The sequence below is a fragment of the Manis javanica genome, chromosome 14 (assembly GCF_040802235.1).
Source record: "Manis javanica isolate MJ-LG chromosome 14, MJ_LKY, whole genome shotgun sequence".
NCBI classification, from domain to species: Eukaryota; Metazoa; Chordata; class Mammalia; order Pholidota; family Manidae; genus Manis; species Manis javanica.
In genome coordinates, this window is record NC_133169.1 from 10,491,600 (window position 1) to 10,506,837 (window position 15,238).

Sequence of the window (15,238 nt, forward strand, 5' to 3'; positions counted from 1 at the left end):
TATGTGATTAATTTGATTATAATGCTAAACTGACATGGTGTAAGGTTTACTTTCTCTGAAACCTTTTTCTTGTTCAAATTTTAGGACCCTTCAAAGTTGTACAAGAAAGCAGGTGATGGTGCAACCATTGAATGCCAGTCTGAAGAAAGCATCCATCTTCATTCACAGGGAGAAAACAATTCTTTGTCTAAGACGCTTTCTCCAGTACACTCAGAAATGACAGATTACATTAATGCAGCATCATCTACTCTTGTTAGTAGCCGGGATTCTGATTTAAAGGACAGAGCATTACTTAATGGAGGAACAAGTGTAACAGAAAAGTTGGCACAGCTCATTGCAACTTGTCCTCCCTCCAAGTCTTCCAAGACAAAACTGAAGAAGCTAGGAACTGGCACTACTGCAGGATTGGTTAGCAGGGATTTGATCAGGAAAGCAGGCTTTGGCTCTGTAGCTGGAATAATACATAAGGACTTAATAAAAAAACCAGCTATCAGCACAGCAGTTGGATTGGTAACTAAAGATCCTGGGAAAAAGCCAGTGTTCAATGCAACAGTAGGATTGGTCAATAAAGACTCTGTGAAAAAACTAGGAACTGGCACTACAGCAGTATTCATTAATAAAGACTTAGGCAAAAAGCCAGGGACTATCACTACAGTGGGACTGCTGAGCAAGGATTCTGGAAAGAAGCTAGGAATTGGTATTGTTCCAGGTTTAGTGAATAAGGAATCTGGAAAGAAGTTAGGACTCAGCACTGTCGTCGGACTGGTTAATAAAGACTTGGGCAAGAAATTGGGTTCTACTGTTGGCCTAATGGCCAAGGACTGTGCAAAGAAGATTATAGCAAATTCAACAATGGGCTTAGTTAATAAGGAAATTGGAAAGAAACTAGTGAGTTGTCCTATGGCAGCCCTGGTCAGTAAAGATGCCATAAACCTTAAAGCTGAAGCACTGCTCCCCACTCAGGAACCACTTAAGGCTTCTTGTAGTACAAACATCAATAGTCATGAAAGTCAGGAACTTCCTGAATCCCTGAAAGACAATGCCACCAGCAAAACTTTTGAGAAGAATGTTATACGGCAGAGTAAAGAAAGCATATTGGAAAAGTTTTCAGTGCGAAAAGAAATCATTAATTTGGAGAAAGAAATGTTTAATGAAGGAACATGCATTCAGCAAGACAGTTTTTCATCCAATGAAAGGGGGCCTTATGAAACCTCAAAGCATGAAAAGCAACCTCCTGTATATTGCACTTCTCCAGACTTTCAAATGGGAGGTTCTTCTGATGCATCTACAGCTAAATCCCCTTTTAGTGCAGTAGGAGAAAGCAGTCTCCCTTCCCCATCCCCTACTGTATCTGTTAATCCTTTAACCAGAAGTCCCCCTGGAACTTCTTCACAATTGGCTGCTAATCCATTACTTTTAAGTCCCAACACAGAACTGATGGAAGAAATTTCTGAATCTGGTGGAAAGAACCAATTTACTTCTGAAAGTACCCACTTGCACATTGGTCATAGGTCCATGGGTCATAGCATGAATATTGAATGTAAAGGGATTGATAAAGAGCTAAATGATTCAAAAAATACACATATAGATATTCCAAGAATAAGTTCTTCCCTAGGAAAAAAGCCAAGTTTGACTTCTGAATCAAGTATTCATACAATTACCCCTTCAGTTGTTAACTTCACTAGTTTATTTAGTAGCAAGCCCTTTCTAAAACTTGGTGCAGTAACTGCATCTGACAAACACTGCCAAGTTGCTGAAAGCCTAAGCACTAGTTTGCAGTCCAAACCATTAAAAAAAAGGAAAGGAAGAAAACCTAGGTGGACTAAAGTGGTGGCAAGAAGCACATGCCGGTCTCCAAAAGGGCTAGAATTAGAAAGATCAGAGCTCTTTAAAAGTGTTTCATGTAGCTCATTATCAAATAGTAATTCTGAGCCAGTCAAGTTCATGAAAAACATTGGACCATCTTCATTTGTAGATCATGACTTCCTTAAACGCCGATTGCCTAAATTGAGCAAATCTACAACTCCATCCTTCACTCTCTTAACTGATAGTGAAAAACCATCTCATAAGTCTTTTGCTACTCACAAACTATCCTCTAGTATGTGTGTCTCTAGTGATCTTTTGTCTGATATTTATAAGCCTAAAAGAGGAAGACCTAAATCTAAGGAGATGCCTCAACTGGAAGGTCCACCTAAAAGGACTTTAAAAATCCCTGCCTCCAAAGTTTTTTCTCTGCAGTCTAAAGAAGAACAAGAACCCCCCATTTTACAGCCAGAAATTGAGATTCCTACCTTCAAACAAAGTCTGTCTGTGTCTCCTTTTCCAAAAAAAAGAGGCAGACCCAAGAGGCAAATGAGGTCACCAGTCAAGATGAAGCCACCTGTACTGTCAGTGGCTCCATTTGTTGCCACCGAAAGTCCAAGCAAGCTAGAGTCTGAAAGTGACATCCATAGAAGTGGTAGTGATTTCTTTGAGAGTGAGGATCAACTTCAGGATCCAGATGATCTAGATGACAGTCATAGACCAACTGTCTGTAGTATGAGTGACATTGAAATGGAACCAGATAAAAAAATTACCAAGAGAAACAATGGACAATTAATGAAAACAATTATCCGCAAAATAAATAAAATGAAGACTTTAAAGAGAAAGAAACTGTTGAATCAGATTCTTTCAAGCTCTGTAGAATCAAGTAATAAAGGGAAAGTGCAATCCAAACTCCATAATACAGTGTCAAGTCTTGCTGCCACATTTGGCTCTAAATTGGGCCAACAGATAAATGTCAGCAAGAAAGGAACCATTTACATAGGAAAGAGAAGGGGTCGAAAACCAAAAACTGTCTTAAATGGCATTCTTTCTGGTAGCCCTGCCAGCCTTGCTGTTCTTGAGCAAACAGCTCAGCAGGCAGCAGGGTCAGCATTAGGTCAGATCCTTCCCCCTTTACTGCCTTCATCTGCTGGTAGTTCTGAGATTCTTCCATCACCTATTTGTTCTCAGTCTTCTGGAACTAGTGGAGGTCAGAGCCCTGTAAGTAGCGATGCAGGCTTTGTTGAACCCAGTTCAGTGCCATATTTGCATTTACACTCAAGACAGGGCAGCATGATTCAGACTCTTGCAATGAAGAAGGCCTCAAAGGGGAGGAGGCGATTATCTCCTCCCACTTTGTTGCCAAATTCTCCTTCACACTTGAGTGAACTCACATCTCTGAAAGAAGCTACTCCTTCTCCCATTAGTGAGTCTCATAGTGATGAGACCATTCCCAGTGATAGTGGAATAGGAACAGATAATAATAGCACATCAGACAGGGCAGAGAAATTTTGTGGACAAAAAAAGAGGAGGCATTCTTTTGAGCATGTTTCTCTGATTCCCCCTGAAACATCTACAGTCCTAAGCAGTCTTAAAGAAAAACATAAGCATAAATGTAAGCGCAGGAATCATGATTACCTCAGCTATGACAAGATAAAAAGGCAGAAACGAAAACGAAAAAAGAAATATCCCCAACTCCGAAATAGACAGGATCCAGACTTTATTGCAGATCTGGAGGAATTAATAAGTCGTCTAAGTGAAATTCGAATCACCCATCGAAGTCATCATTTTATCCCCCGAGACCTTCTGCCAACTATTTTTCGAATCAACTTTAATAGTTTTTATACACATCCTTCTTTCCCCTTAGACCCTTTGCACTACATTAGAAAACCTGACTTAAAAAAGAAAAGAGGGAGACCCCCTAAGATGAGGGAGGCAATGGCTGAAATGCCTTTTATGCATAGCCTTAGTTTTCCTCTTTCTAGTACTGGATTCTATCCCTCTTATGGCATGCCTTACTCTCCCTCACCCATTACAGCTGCTCCCATAGGATTAGGTTACTATGGAAGGTATCCCCCTACTCTTTATCCACCTCCTCCCTCTCCTTCTTTCACCACTCCACTGCCACCTCCTTCCTATATGCATGCTGGTCATTTACTTCTTAACCCCACCAAATACCATAAGAAAAAGCATAAGCTGCTTCGACAGGAGGCCTTTCTTACAACCAGCAGGACTCCGCTCCTTTCCATGAGTACCTACCCTAGCGTCCCTCCCGAGATGGCCTATGGTTGGATGGTTGAGCACAAACACAGACACCGTCACAAACACAGAGAACACCGTTCTGAACAGCCTCAGGTTTCCATGGACACTAGCTCTTCTAGATCCGTCCTGGAGTCTTTGAAGCGCTATCGCTTTGGAAAGGATACAGTTGGAGAAAGATATAAACATAAAGAAAAACACCGGTGTCACATGTCCTGCCCTCATCTCTCTCCTTCAAAAAGCTTAATAAATAGAGAAGAACAGTGGATCCACCGAGAGCCTTCAGAATCTAGTCCATTGGCCTTGGGATTGCAGACACCTTTACAGATTGACTGTTCGGAAAGTTCTCCAAGTTTATCCCTTGGAGGATTCACTCCCAACTCTGATCTTGCCAGCAGTGATGAACATACAAACCTTTTCACAAGTGCAATAGGCAGCTGCAGAGTTTCAAACCCTAACTCCAGTGGCCGGAAGAAATTAACTGACAGCCCAGGACTGTTTTCTGCACAGGACACTTCACTAAATCGGCCTCACAGAAAGGAGCCACTGCCTTCCAGTGAAAGGGCAGTGCAGACCTTGGCAGGTAAGGGGGTTGTTTTGTTGCCTGTTATTTGTGTTAAAGAAATAGATCATTTTGCCCACTGGTTGCTTGATACATGTACATGACATCTAATAGCTCTCCTATCTTGTGGTGGTGTTAATGTCTCTTGAAATGTTACCTGCAAAGTTCTCATTTTCAGTAGATGTGAGAAGATAAGGCATATCTTTGCATTAATTTTGAATTTTGAGATGAGGTATCATTATCAAAACAAACAAGAAATAACACCCAACTTTTGTAAGTGAGGAAAAAAAATTTATCTTTCTTATGCAAAAAGGCCATTACACAGTTTCTTTAGTGAGAAATGGCTCATAGATAATCTGTTAGTAGCTTTGCAAGATTTTTAATATATACTAATCCAGTAATTATAATGCTTCTATGTTACAGGAAGAATATGTTGTTAACCCTGTATGTCTCTTATTAAAAATATGACTATTCAAAAATACCAACTTTGTTTAAAATGTAACTGAATATTCAGGAGGAATTCATTTTGCAGACTGCTTTTATGTATCTTTGTAACAGCTGCTTCAGTTGGATATAATGACATGAAACAAACCTAAATAATGCATTTGCAATATCTAGAAGGTGTTGTCTTTTAAGAATTGAAAAGAGGATAGAAAACAAGAAAGAGGACACATTGCCCATTCACATAGAAGATATCTTTAAGTCAGGAGTTCTTTATCAGAGATCTCAACCCTAAGGGTTTATAAATTAACTCTAGAAAGTTCATAAAACTTCTGATATTGAAAATAAAATTATGTGTATGTATGCTCGTGTGTATTATAGACAAGTGAAAGTCTATACATTTCATCAGATTCTTCCAGTAAACTCCCTAAGCCTCAGTATCCCTTCCAATAAAACAGGATTTGCAGGGTTATTATGAGAAGTAAATTAGGTTATAGTGTTAATGAAAGTGATTTGTGCATAGTAAGCACACAGATGTTAATTGGGGTGCTTAATTATTAATTATTCTTCCAAACGATTAAAAATGTGTGCATTAGAGGAAATGATAAACCCCTCAAGGACAAGAATTTATGTTCTTGATTTTCATTATTCATGAACCTTTTAAAAATAAAAGCTATCTTCGTGGAAAAAGCTAAGCATTCTTTAGTTTTTTTAACAATGTAATTTAAAAAATCCTAAACTTTAAATAGTTTCATGCAGATTTTGAAAAATATTTAATTAACACAGTTACTGAATATCTACTATTTGTCAGACATTCGACTTTGTGGGCCCTTGTGACATATATAATAGGGAACAGGGCACACAGGTTTATTGTTTTCATGGAACTTTCAGTGGAGATGGATAATAAAATTACACATTAAGTGTCATTAAAACTGTGATAAGGGTACTTAAAAAAAGAAAAGTATAGGGTTCTGTGAGAGCATGAAATGAGGGCTTAACTCAGCAAGGCTTCCCTGAGAAAGTCACCCTAAACTGTTACCTGAAGGATGAGCAGCAGTTAGTTAGGTAAACAGAATTCCACTCATTCATTTATTCATTTCTTCACTCATTCATTTATCTATTGAGCTTCAAAACTTCTAGTACTGTTCTAGTCACCGGCATATATTAGAGAGTAAAAACATACCTGGCTTCTTTAGCTTTCAGCTTCGTGAAGGAAGACAGACCATAGAGTGGTAAGCACATAAGTAATGGCATAATGACTTCTGTATGAGCATTTGAGAGATTGGTGGTGCCATGTCCTGATACAAAGAAGACAGGAGGAGGAGCAGGTTTAGGAAGAGTTTACTTCTGAGCACATTTTGAAGATCCTGAACTGGAAGGAGCTTGGATTTAGAAAAACCAGGGGAGTAGATGGGAGGTTCATTGTGGTGGGAGAGGGTATACGAAAAAGAATGGTGAGAGAGTTGTGGCAAAAGAAAGAAGCTATCTTACTACGCTGATGGACAGTGACTGTAATGGGGTATGTGGGGGGGACTTGATAATAGGGAGAGTCTAGTAACCATAATGTTCAAGTAATTGTACATTAATGATATAAAAAAAAAGCACGTGTAGATATTCAAGATAAAAGAAGCTAGACCATTTGTTAAAGATTTTAGATTTTATAACTAAGCAAAAGACAGAAGAGTATTAATTAGATTTGCATTTTTAAAAGCTCATTCTGGCTCATGTGCAATCATTGAATTGTATAGGACGAAAATAGTTATAGGGAAACCAGCTAGTAGGCAGTTGCAGTAGTCTAGATGAGATTATGGTATGTAGACAAGGGTGGTGGCAGACTTCATTTGAACATTTCAGAGATTGGTGGTGCCATGTCCTGATACAGAGAAGACAGGAGGAGCAGATTTAGGGAGAGCGAATACATAAATATATACATAATGATTTTATAATACACATAAACTTTGAGGTGCCTTTAGAATATTAAAATGGGAATTTTGAACAGATGAGTATCTAATTCTGGAGCTCAATAAAGATGTCTGGTCTGGAGATATGGGCATCTCATTATGACATTTTGAAAATCTTTGGCAATATCTTCACTAAAAAAGGCTTCTGAAAAAGAGTTGGGAGGAGATTCTCAAAATCTATGCAACTTTGCAACCAGAGAACCAAGAAAAATAATAATTCTAGAAAATATCAACAGAAGTTAAGATTTTGTTTAATAAATTATTTAGAAAAAGAATATTACAGTAAACATAGGACTTAATTATTTAGGAAATTGAAGGTAGCTTGATAGAATGGGATACAAGTGTTGAAGCTAAGCTGTTCAGTTGAAGACATAAAAATATGTCATTGGCAGATAAGTGATGCCAGATATAACTGGTACTGCCCTATTGTCCTTGTTTGTTTTGCATGAAGATTGGGGGAAAGGACACAGTAATAAGCATTTATAGGAAAGTCTGTTGACCAGTCAGAGCCAAGAAGAATGTAGGACAAATGGGCATTCTGAACAGAACTGCACTGGTCTGTCGTTTACTGCATCATGTGGTTTTGGTGTACTCTTTCTTCACCTGCAAACTTGGTGCTTCAAAACATTAATGTGTTTTTGAAAATCAGTGTATGAACTCACGTAACTTCCATATTATCCTGGTATTTTTCTATTTATCAATTGTATATGAGCTATTTCACTCTACAGAAACACTGTGACAAAACAGACTATATATTAATAGATTGTCAGGTCTGTCTGTCATTGTGAAAGTGATATTTCCTTGTGGAGAGAATACAGAATGAGAAAAGAGTGTCTTGGACAGTTCTGAGGAACTGCAATATTTAAATAGACTGATAGTTGTTAAAAAATATCAGCCTTTTTTTTTTTTCTTTCTTCCTTTATAATATTAAATCAACAGTTTTTACTCTAAAACTTCATTGTCCAGTATGGTAGCCACTGGCCACAGAGAGCCGTTGAGCACTTGAATGATGGCTAGTCCAAACTGACACCTGCTGTAAGCCATCAATACACACTGGATACACATTAGATTTTTTTTTTGGTATCATTAATCTGCAACTACATGAAGAACATTATGTTTACTAGGCTCCCCCCTTCACCAAGTCCCCCCAACAAACCCCATTACAGTCACTGTCCATCAGCGTAGTAAGATGCTGTAGAATCACTACTTGTCTTCTCTGTCAGCCTTTGCTTTTTATATGTGCTCTTTTGTGGTGATCTCTACATTTTAAGAAGAATTAATTGTTAAAATTTTTAAATCTGGGTATTTCATATGAATTTCAGAATTCTGCTTTTCTATTTCAAAAAATCAGAACATCTGGCAGCAGTAGTCCACATTTCTTGGATGACATTGATGGCTGGGTCTCAATAATGGCAACCCCCCATTTAATTGGTGCATGCATTTTTCAGTTTGCCTCAGTCCTCACAGTTCCTGTTGTGTGTTATATCTGGCTCAGTTCAGCTGTTTAAGTGGTGAATCTGGCTCCAAGGAGCATTTGAGTTTGAAGCCCCTAATTTAAGAGTTGTAAGAAGGAGCTTACACTAGGTGGGGAGCGTTAGGCGAACGTGAGGTGAGATGGATAACAGGTTAGGATGTTGAATGTATCATCTACATGGGCATCAAAGTCACCCAAGAGGCCTGTTAATAGGAATTGGGGTGAAAAAGGTGAATGTGAGCCTATTTTCAGGGTCCTCAGGGAATGAAATAGCAAGGAATTCTAACACATACAAAAATATCTGCTCTAAGAATAAAAACTTGTCTTTGTTTTTCTTTTATAAAAATAACATACAAAAACATTAAGACCTCTCTGAGGTCACTGTTCAACACCAATTCTGTGTAATTAACTGGGTATCAGTTTGGTTCACTTCTGATACTATCTAAAGCTGAGCAAGACCCAGTAAAGTAAGAGCAGAGTCTTTCAAAGACTGCCCCCACTTGAGATGCTAGGTACAGGTTTCATGTCCAATCCAGCCACACCTCTGGCCAGCCTCCTACAAATTTGGGGCTTCCCACAATCCCTCAGTTTTGATAATTTGGTTGAATGACTCACAGAACTTACAGAACCACTGTACTCATGATTACAGTTTTATTATAAAAAGTACAGATAATGGAGGGGAGCCAAGATGGCGGCATGAGTAGAGCAGCAGCAATCTCCTCCCAAAACCATATATATTTTTGAAAATACAACAAATACAACTGTTCTTAAAAGAGAGACCAGAAGATACAGGACAACAGCCAGGCTACATCTACACCTGTGAGAACCCAGTGCCTCTTGAAGGGATTAAGATACAAGCGGGACCCAAGTGCCCCTCTCCCCAGCTCCTGCAGGAGGAGAGGAGTCAGAGTGAGGAGGGAGAGGGAGCCCAGGACTGCTAAATACCCAGCCCTAGCCGATGACACAGTGCGTGGGGTGCTGGATACCAGGGAAACGGGACAGTAAAACCTGCAAGTGGGTCCCCGGAGCCGGTGCCCCTGGGACAAAGAAAAGCGAGTGCTTTTTGAAAGACTTAAAGGGACAGGGACCTGACAGCTGGACGGAAACGTCCTGGGACACTTAGCCCAGCAGCTGGGAATCCCGGGGAACTCCAAGCACCCTAACCCCCTGGGTGGCAGCGCAGCTCAGAGGTCCCTCCCCACCCATTTCCCCTCCAACACGGCTCCGCTATATTGGAAGCAGCAGCCTGAGTCTGGCCACGCTCACAGCAACCACAGAGCTTACTCCACAGCAGCCAGGCAAGAATTAGAAACCCCATCTGCGTGCAGATGCCCAACACAAGCTGCTAGGGGTCACCATTCTGCCAAGAGAGGAAAGCCACAAACCAGCAAGAAGGGACGTTCTCCCAGCCAACACACATGCCAGCTTCCCACAAGTACCTCTAGCGCCATGAAAAGGCAGAAGAATTTGATACAGACCAGACTAACCCAGAGATCCTCCCTCGAGAAGGAATCTGGGGAGATAGACCTAATCAATCTCCCTGAAAAAGAATTCAAAATAAAGGTCATAACCATGCTGATGGAGCTGCAGAGAAATATGCAAGAGCTAAGGGATGAAGTCCAGATGGAGATTACATAAATGAAACAATCTCTGGAAGGATTTATAAGCAGAATGGATAAGATGCAAGAGGCCATTGATGGAATAGAAACCAGAGAACAGGAACGCATAGAAGCTGATGCAGAGAGAGAGAAAAGGATCTCCAGGAATGAAACAATATTAAGAGAACTGTGTGACCAATCCAAAAGGAACAATATCCGCATTATAGGGGTACCAGAAGAAGAAGAGAGAGAACAAGGGATAGAAAGTGTCTTTGAAGAAATAATTGCTGAAAACTTCCCCAAACTAGGGGAGGAAATAATCGATCAGACCACAAAAGTACACAGAACTCCCAACAGAATGAACCCAAGGAGGACACCACCAAGACACATAATTAAAATGGCAAAGATCAAGGACAAGGACAGAATTTTAAAGGCAGCTAGAGAGAGGAAAAAGGTCACCTACGAAGGAAAACCCATCAGGCTATCATCAGACTTCTCAACAGAAACCTTACAGGCCAGAAGAGAATGGCATGATTTATTAAATGCAATGAAACAGAAGGGCCTTGAACCAAGAATACTGTATCCAGCATGATTATCATTTAAATATGAAGGAGGGATTAAGCAATTCCCAGACAAGCAAAACTTGAGGGAATTTGCCTCCCACAAACCACCTCTACAGGGTATTTTAGAGGGACTGCTCTAGATGGGAGCACTCCTAAGACTAAATAGATGTCAGCACTCCTAAGACTAAATAGATGTCACCAGAGAAAATAAAATGACAGCAAAGAAAGCAGACCAACCAAATACTAACTAAAGGCAAAAAATAAAGTCAACTACCCACAAAAGCAGTTAAAGGAAACACAAAAGAGCACAGAATAAAACAACCAACATATAAAGAATGGAGGAGGAGGAGGAATAAGAAGGGAGAAAAATATGGAATCACCAGACATTGTCTAAAATAGCTCAATAAGTGAGTTAAGTTAGGCAGTGAGATACTAAAGAAGCTAACCTTGAACCTTTGGTACTCACAAATCTAAAGCCTGCAATGGCAATAAGTACATATCTTTCAATAATCACCCTAAATGTAAATGGACCGAATGCACCAATCAAAAGACACAGAGTAATAGAATGGATAAAGCAAGACCCATCTATATGCTGCTTTCAAGAGACCCACCTCAAACCCAAAGACATGCACAGACTAAAAGTCAAGGGATGGTTAAAGATATTCCATGCAAACAACAGGGAGAAAAAAGCAGGTGTTGCAGTACTAGTATCAGACAAAATAGACTTCAAAACAAAGAAAGTAACAAGAGATAAAGAAGGACACTACATAATGATAAAGGGATCAGTCCAACAAGAGGATATAACCATTATAAATATATATGCACCCAACACAGGAGCACCAGCATATGTGAAATAAATACTAACAGAACTAAAGGAGCAAATCGAATGCAATGCATTCATTTTAGGAGACTTCAACGCACCACTCACTCCAAAGGATAGATCCACCAGACAGAAAATAAGTAAGGACACAGAGGCACTGAACAACACACTAGAACAGATGGACCTAATAGACATCTATAGAACTCTACATCCAAAAGCAACAGGATACACATTCTTCTCAAGTGCACATGGAACATTCTCCAGATTAGACCACATACTAAGGCCACAAAAAGAGCCTCAGTAAATTCCAAAAGATTGAAATCCTACCAACCAACTTTTCAGACTGCAAAGGTATAAAACTAGAAATAAATTGTACAAAGAAAACAAAAAGACCCACAAACACATGGAGGCTTAATAACATGCTTCTAAATAATCAATGGATCAACGAACAAATTAAAATAGAGATCAAGGGATATATGGAAACAAATGAAAACAACAGCACAAAGCCCCAACTTCTGTGGGATGCAGCGAAAGCAGTCTTAAGAGGAAAGTATATAGCAATCCAGGCATACTTAAAAAAGGAAGAACAATCCCAAATGAATAGTCTAACATCACAATTATCGAAACTGGAAAAGGAAGAACAAATGAGGCCTAAAGTCAGCAGAAGGTGGGACATAATAAAGATCAGAGAAGAAATAAATAAAATTGAGAAGAATAAAACAATAGAAAAAAAAATGAAACCAAGAGCTGGTTCTTTGAGAAAATAAACAAAATAGATAAGCCTCTAGCCATACTTATTAAGAGAAAAAGAGAATCAACACACATCAACAGAATCAGAAACGAGAATGGAAAAATCACAACAGACTCCACAGAAATAAAAAAATTATTAAAGACTACTATGAAAACCTATAGGCTAACAAGCTGGAAAAACTAGAAGAAATGGACGACTTCCTAGAAAAATACAACCTTCCAAGACTGACCAAGGAAGAAACACAAAATTTAAACAAACCAATTACTAGCAAAGAAATTAAAGCGATAATCAAAAAACTAACCAAGAACGAAACCCCCGGGCCAGATGGATTTACCTCAGAATTTTATCAGACATACAGAGAAGACATAATACCCATTCTCTGTAAAGTTTTCCAAAAAATAGAAGAGGAGGGAATACTCCCAAACTCATTCTATGAAGCCAATATCACCCTAATACCAAAACCAGGCAAAGACCCCACCAAAAAAGAAAATTACAGACAAATATCCCTGATGAACGTAGATGCAAAAACACTCAACAAAATATTAGCAAACCAAATTCAAAAATATATCAAAAGGATCATACACCATGACCAAGTGGGATTCATCCCAGGGATGCAAGGATGGTACAACATACAAAAATCCATCAACATCACCCACCACATAAACAAAAAGAAAGATAAAAACCACATGATCATCTCCATAGATGCTGAAAAAGCATTCAACAAAATTTAACATCCATTCATGATAAAACCTCTCAGCAAAATGGGTTTACAGGGCAAGTGCCTCAACATAATAAAGGCCGTACATGATAAGCCCACAGCCAACATCATACTGAACAGCGAGAAGCTGAAAGCTTTTCCTCTGAGATCGGGAACAAGACAGGGATGCCCATTCTCCCCACTGTTACTCAACATAGTACTGGAGGTCCTAACCACGGCAATTAGACAAAACAAAGAAATACAAGGAATCCAGATTGGTAAAGAAGAAGTTAAACTGTCACTATTTGCAGATGACATGATATTGTACATAAAAAACCCTGAAGTCTCCACTCCAGAACTACTAGAACTGATACTGGAATACAGCAAAGTTGCAGGATACAAAATTAACACACAGAAATCTGTGGCTTTCCTATACACTAACAATGGACTAACAGAAAGAGAAATCAGGAAAACAATTCCATTCACAATAGCAACAAAAAGAATAAAATACCTAGGAATAAACCTAACCAAGGAAGTGAAAGACCTATACCCTGAAAACTATAAGACACTCTTAAGAGAAATTAAAGAGGACACTACAAATGGAAACTCATCCCATGCTCTTGCCTAGGAAGAATTGCTATCATCAAAATGGCCATCCTGCCCAAAGCAATATAAAGATTTGATGCAATCCCAACAAGTTACCAACAACATTCTTCAATGAACTGTAACAAATATTTCAAAAATTCATATGGAACTATCAAAGACCCTGAATAGCCAATGCACTCCTGAGAAGGAAGAATAAAGTAGGGGGGATCTCGCTCCCCAAGTTCAAGCTGTACTACAAAGCCACAGTAATCAAGATAATTTGGTACTGGCACAAGAACAGAGCCACAGACCAGTAGAACAGAACAGAGACTCCAGAAATTAACCCAAACATATATGGCCAATTAATATATGATAAAGGAGCCATGGAGATACAATGGGGAAATGACAGTCTCTTCAACAGATGGTGCTGGCGAAACTAGACAGCTACATGTAAGAGAATGAAACTGGATCACTGTCTAACCCCATACACAAAAGTAAACTCCAAATGGATCAAAGACCTGAATGTAAGTCATGAAACCATAAAACTCTTAGAAAAAAACATAGGCAAAAATCTCATGGACTAAACATGAGTGACTTCTTCATGAACATATATCCCCGGGCAAGGGAAACAAAGGCAAAAATGAACAAGTGGGACTATATCAAGCTAAAAAGCTTCTGTACAGCAAAGGACACCATCAATAGAACAGAAAGGTACCCTACAGTATGGGAGAATATATTCATAAATGACAGATCCGATAAAGGCTTGACATCCAAAATATATAAAGAGCTCATGCACCTCAACAAACAAAAAGCAAATAATGCAATTAAAAAATGGACAGAGGAGCTGAACAGACAGTTCTCCAAAGAAGAAATTCAGATGGCCAACAGACACATGAAAAGAAGCTCCATATCGCTTGTCATCAGAGAAATGCAAACTAAAACCACAATGAGTTATCACCTCACACCAGTAAGGATTGCCACCATCCAAAAGACAAACAACAACAAATGTTGGCGAGGTTGTGGAGAAAGGGGAACCCTCCTACATTGCTGGTGGGAATGTAAATTAGTTCAACCATTGTGGAAAGCAATATGGAGGTTCCTCAAAAAGCTCAAAATAGAAATACCATTTGACCCAGGAATTCCACTTCTAGGAATTCACCCTAAGAATGCAGCAGCCCAGTTTGAAAAAGACAGATGCACCCCTATGTTTATTGCAGCACTATTTACAATAGCCAAGAAATGGAAGCAACCTAAGTGTCCATCATTAGATGAATGGATAAAGAAGATGTGGTACATATACACAATGGAATATTATTCAGCCATAAGAAGAAAACAAATCCTACCATTTGCAGCAACATGGATGGAGCTATAGGGTATTATGCTCAGTGAAATAAGCCAGGTGGGGAAAGACAAGTATCAAGTGATTTCACTCATCTGTGGAGTATAAGAACAAAAAAACTGAGGGAACAAAACAGCAGCAGAATCACAGAACCCAAGAATGGACTAACAGTTACCAAAGGGAGAGGGACTGGGGTGGATGGATGGGAAGGGAGGGATAGGGGCAGGAAAAAGAAAGGGGGCATTACTATTAGCATGTATAATGTGGACAGGGTACGGGGTGGGCTCTACAACAGAGAAGACAAGTAGTGATTTTACAGCATCTTACTACACTGATGGACAGTGACTGTGAAAGGGGTATGTGGGGGGGACTTGGTGAAGGGGGG

The 15,238-nt window shown here is 39.3% G+C and overlaps 1 protein-coding gene across 8 annotated transcripts in view; it reads left to right on the plus strand.

Moving 5' to 3' along the window:
• Nucleotides 1–15,238, plus strand: part of ASH1L (ASH1 like histone lysine methyltransferase) — a 217,948-nt gene that overhangs the window by 74,778 nt on the left and 127,932 nt on the right. For all 8 annotated transcript variants that reach the window (XM_073221363.1, XM_073221362.1, XM_073221361.1 and 5 more), the window contains one exon: nucleotides 85–4,645. In XM_073221363.1, coding sequence (XP_073077464.1) covers nucleotides 85–4,645 — 4,561 coding nt within the window. The remainder of the gene's footprint in view (nucleotides 1–84; nucleotides 4,646–15,238) is intronic.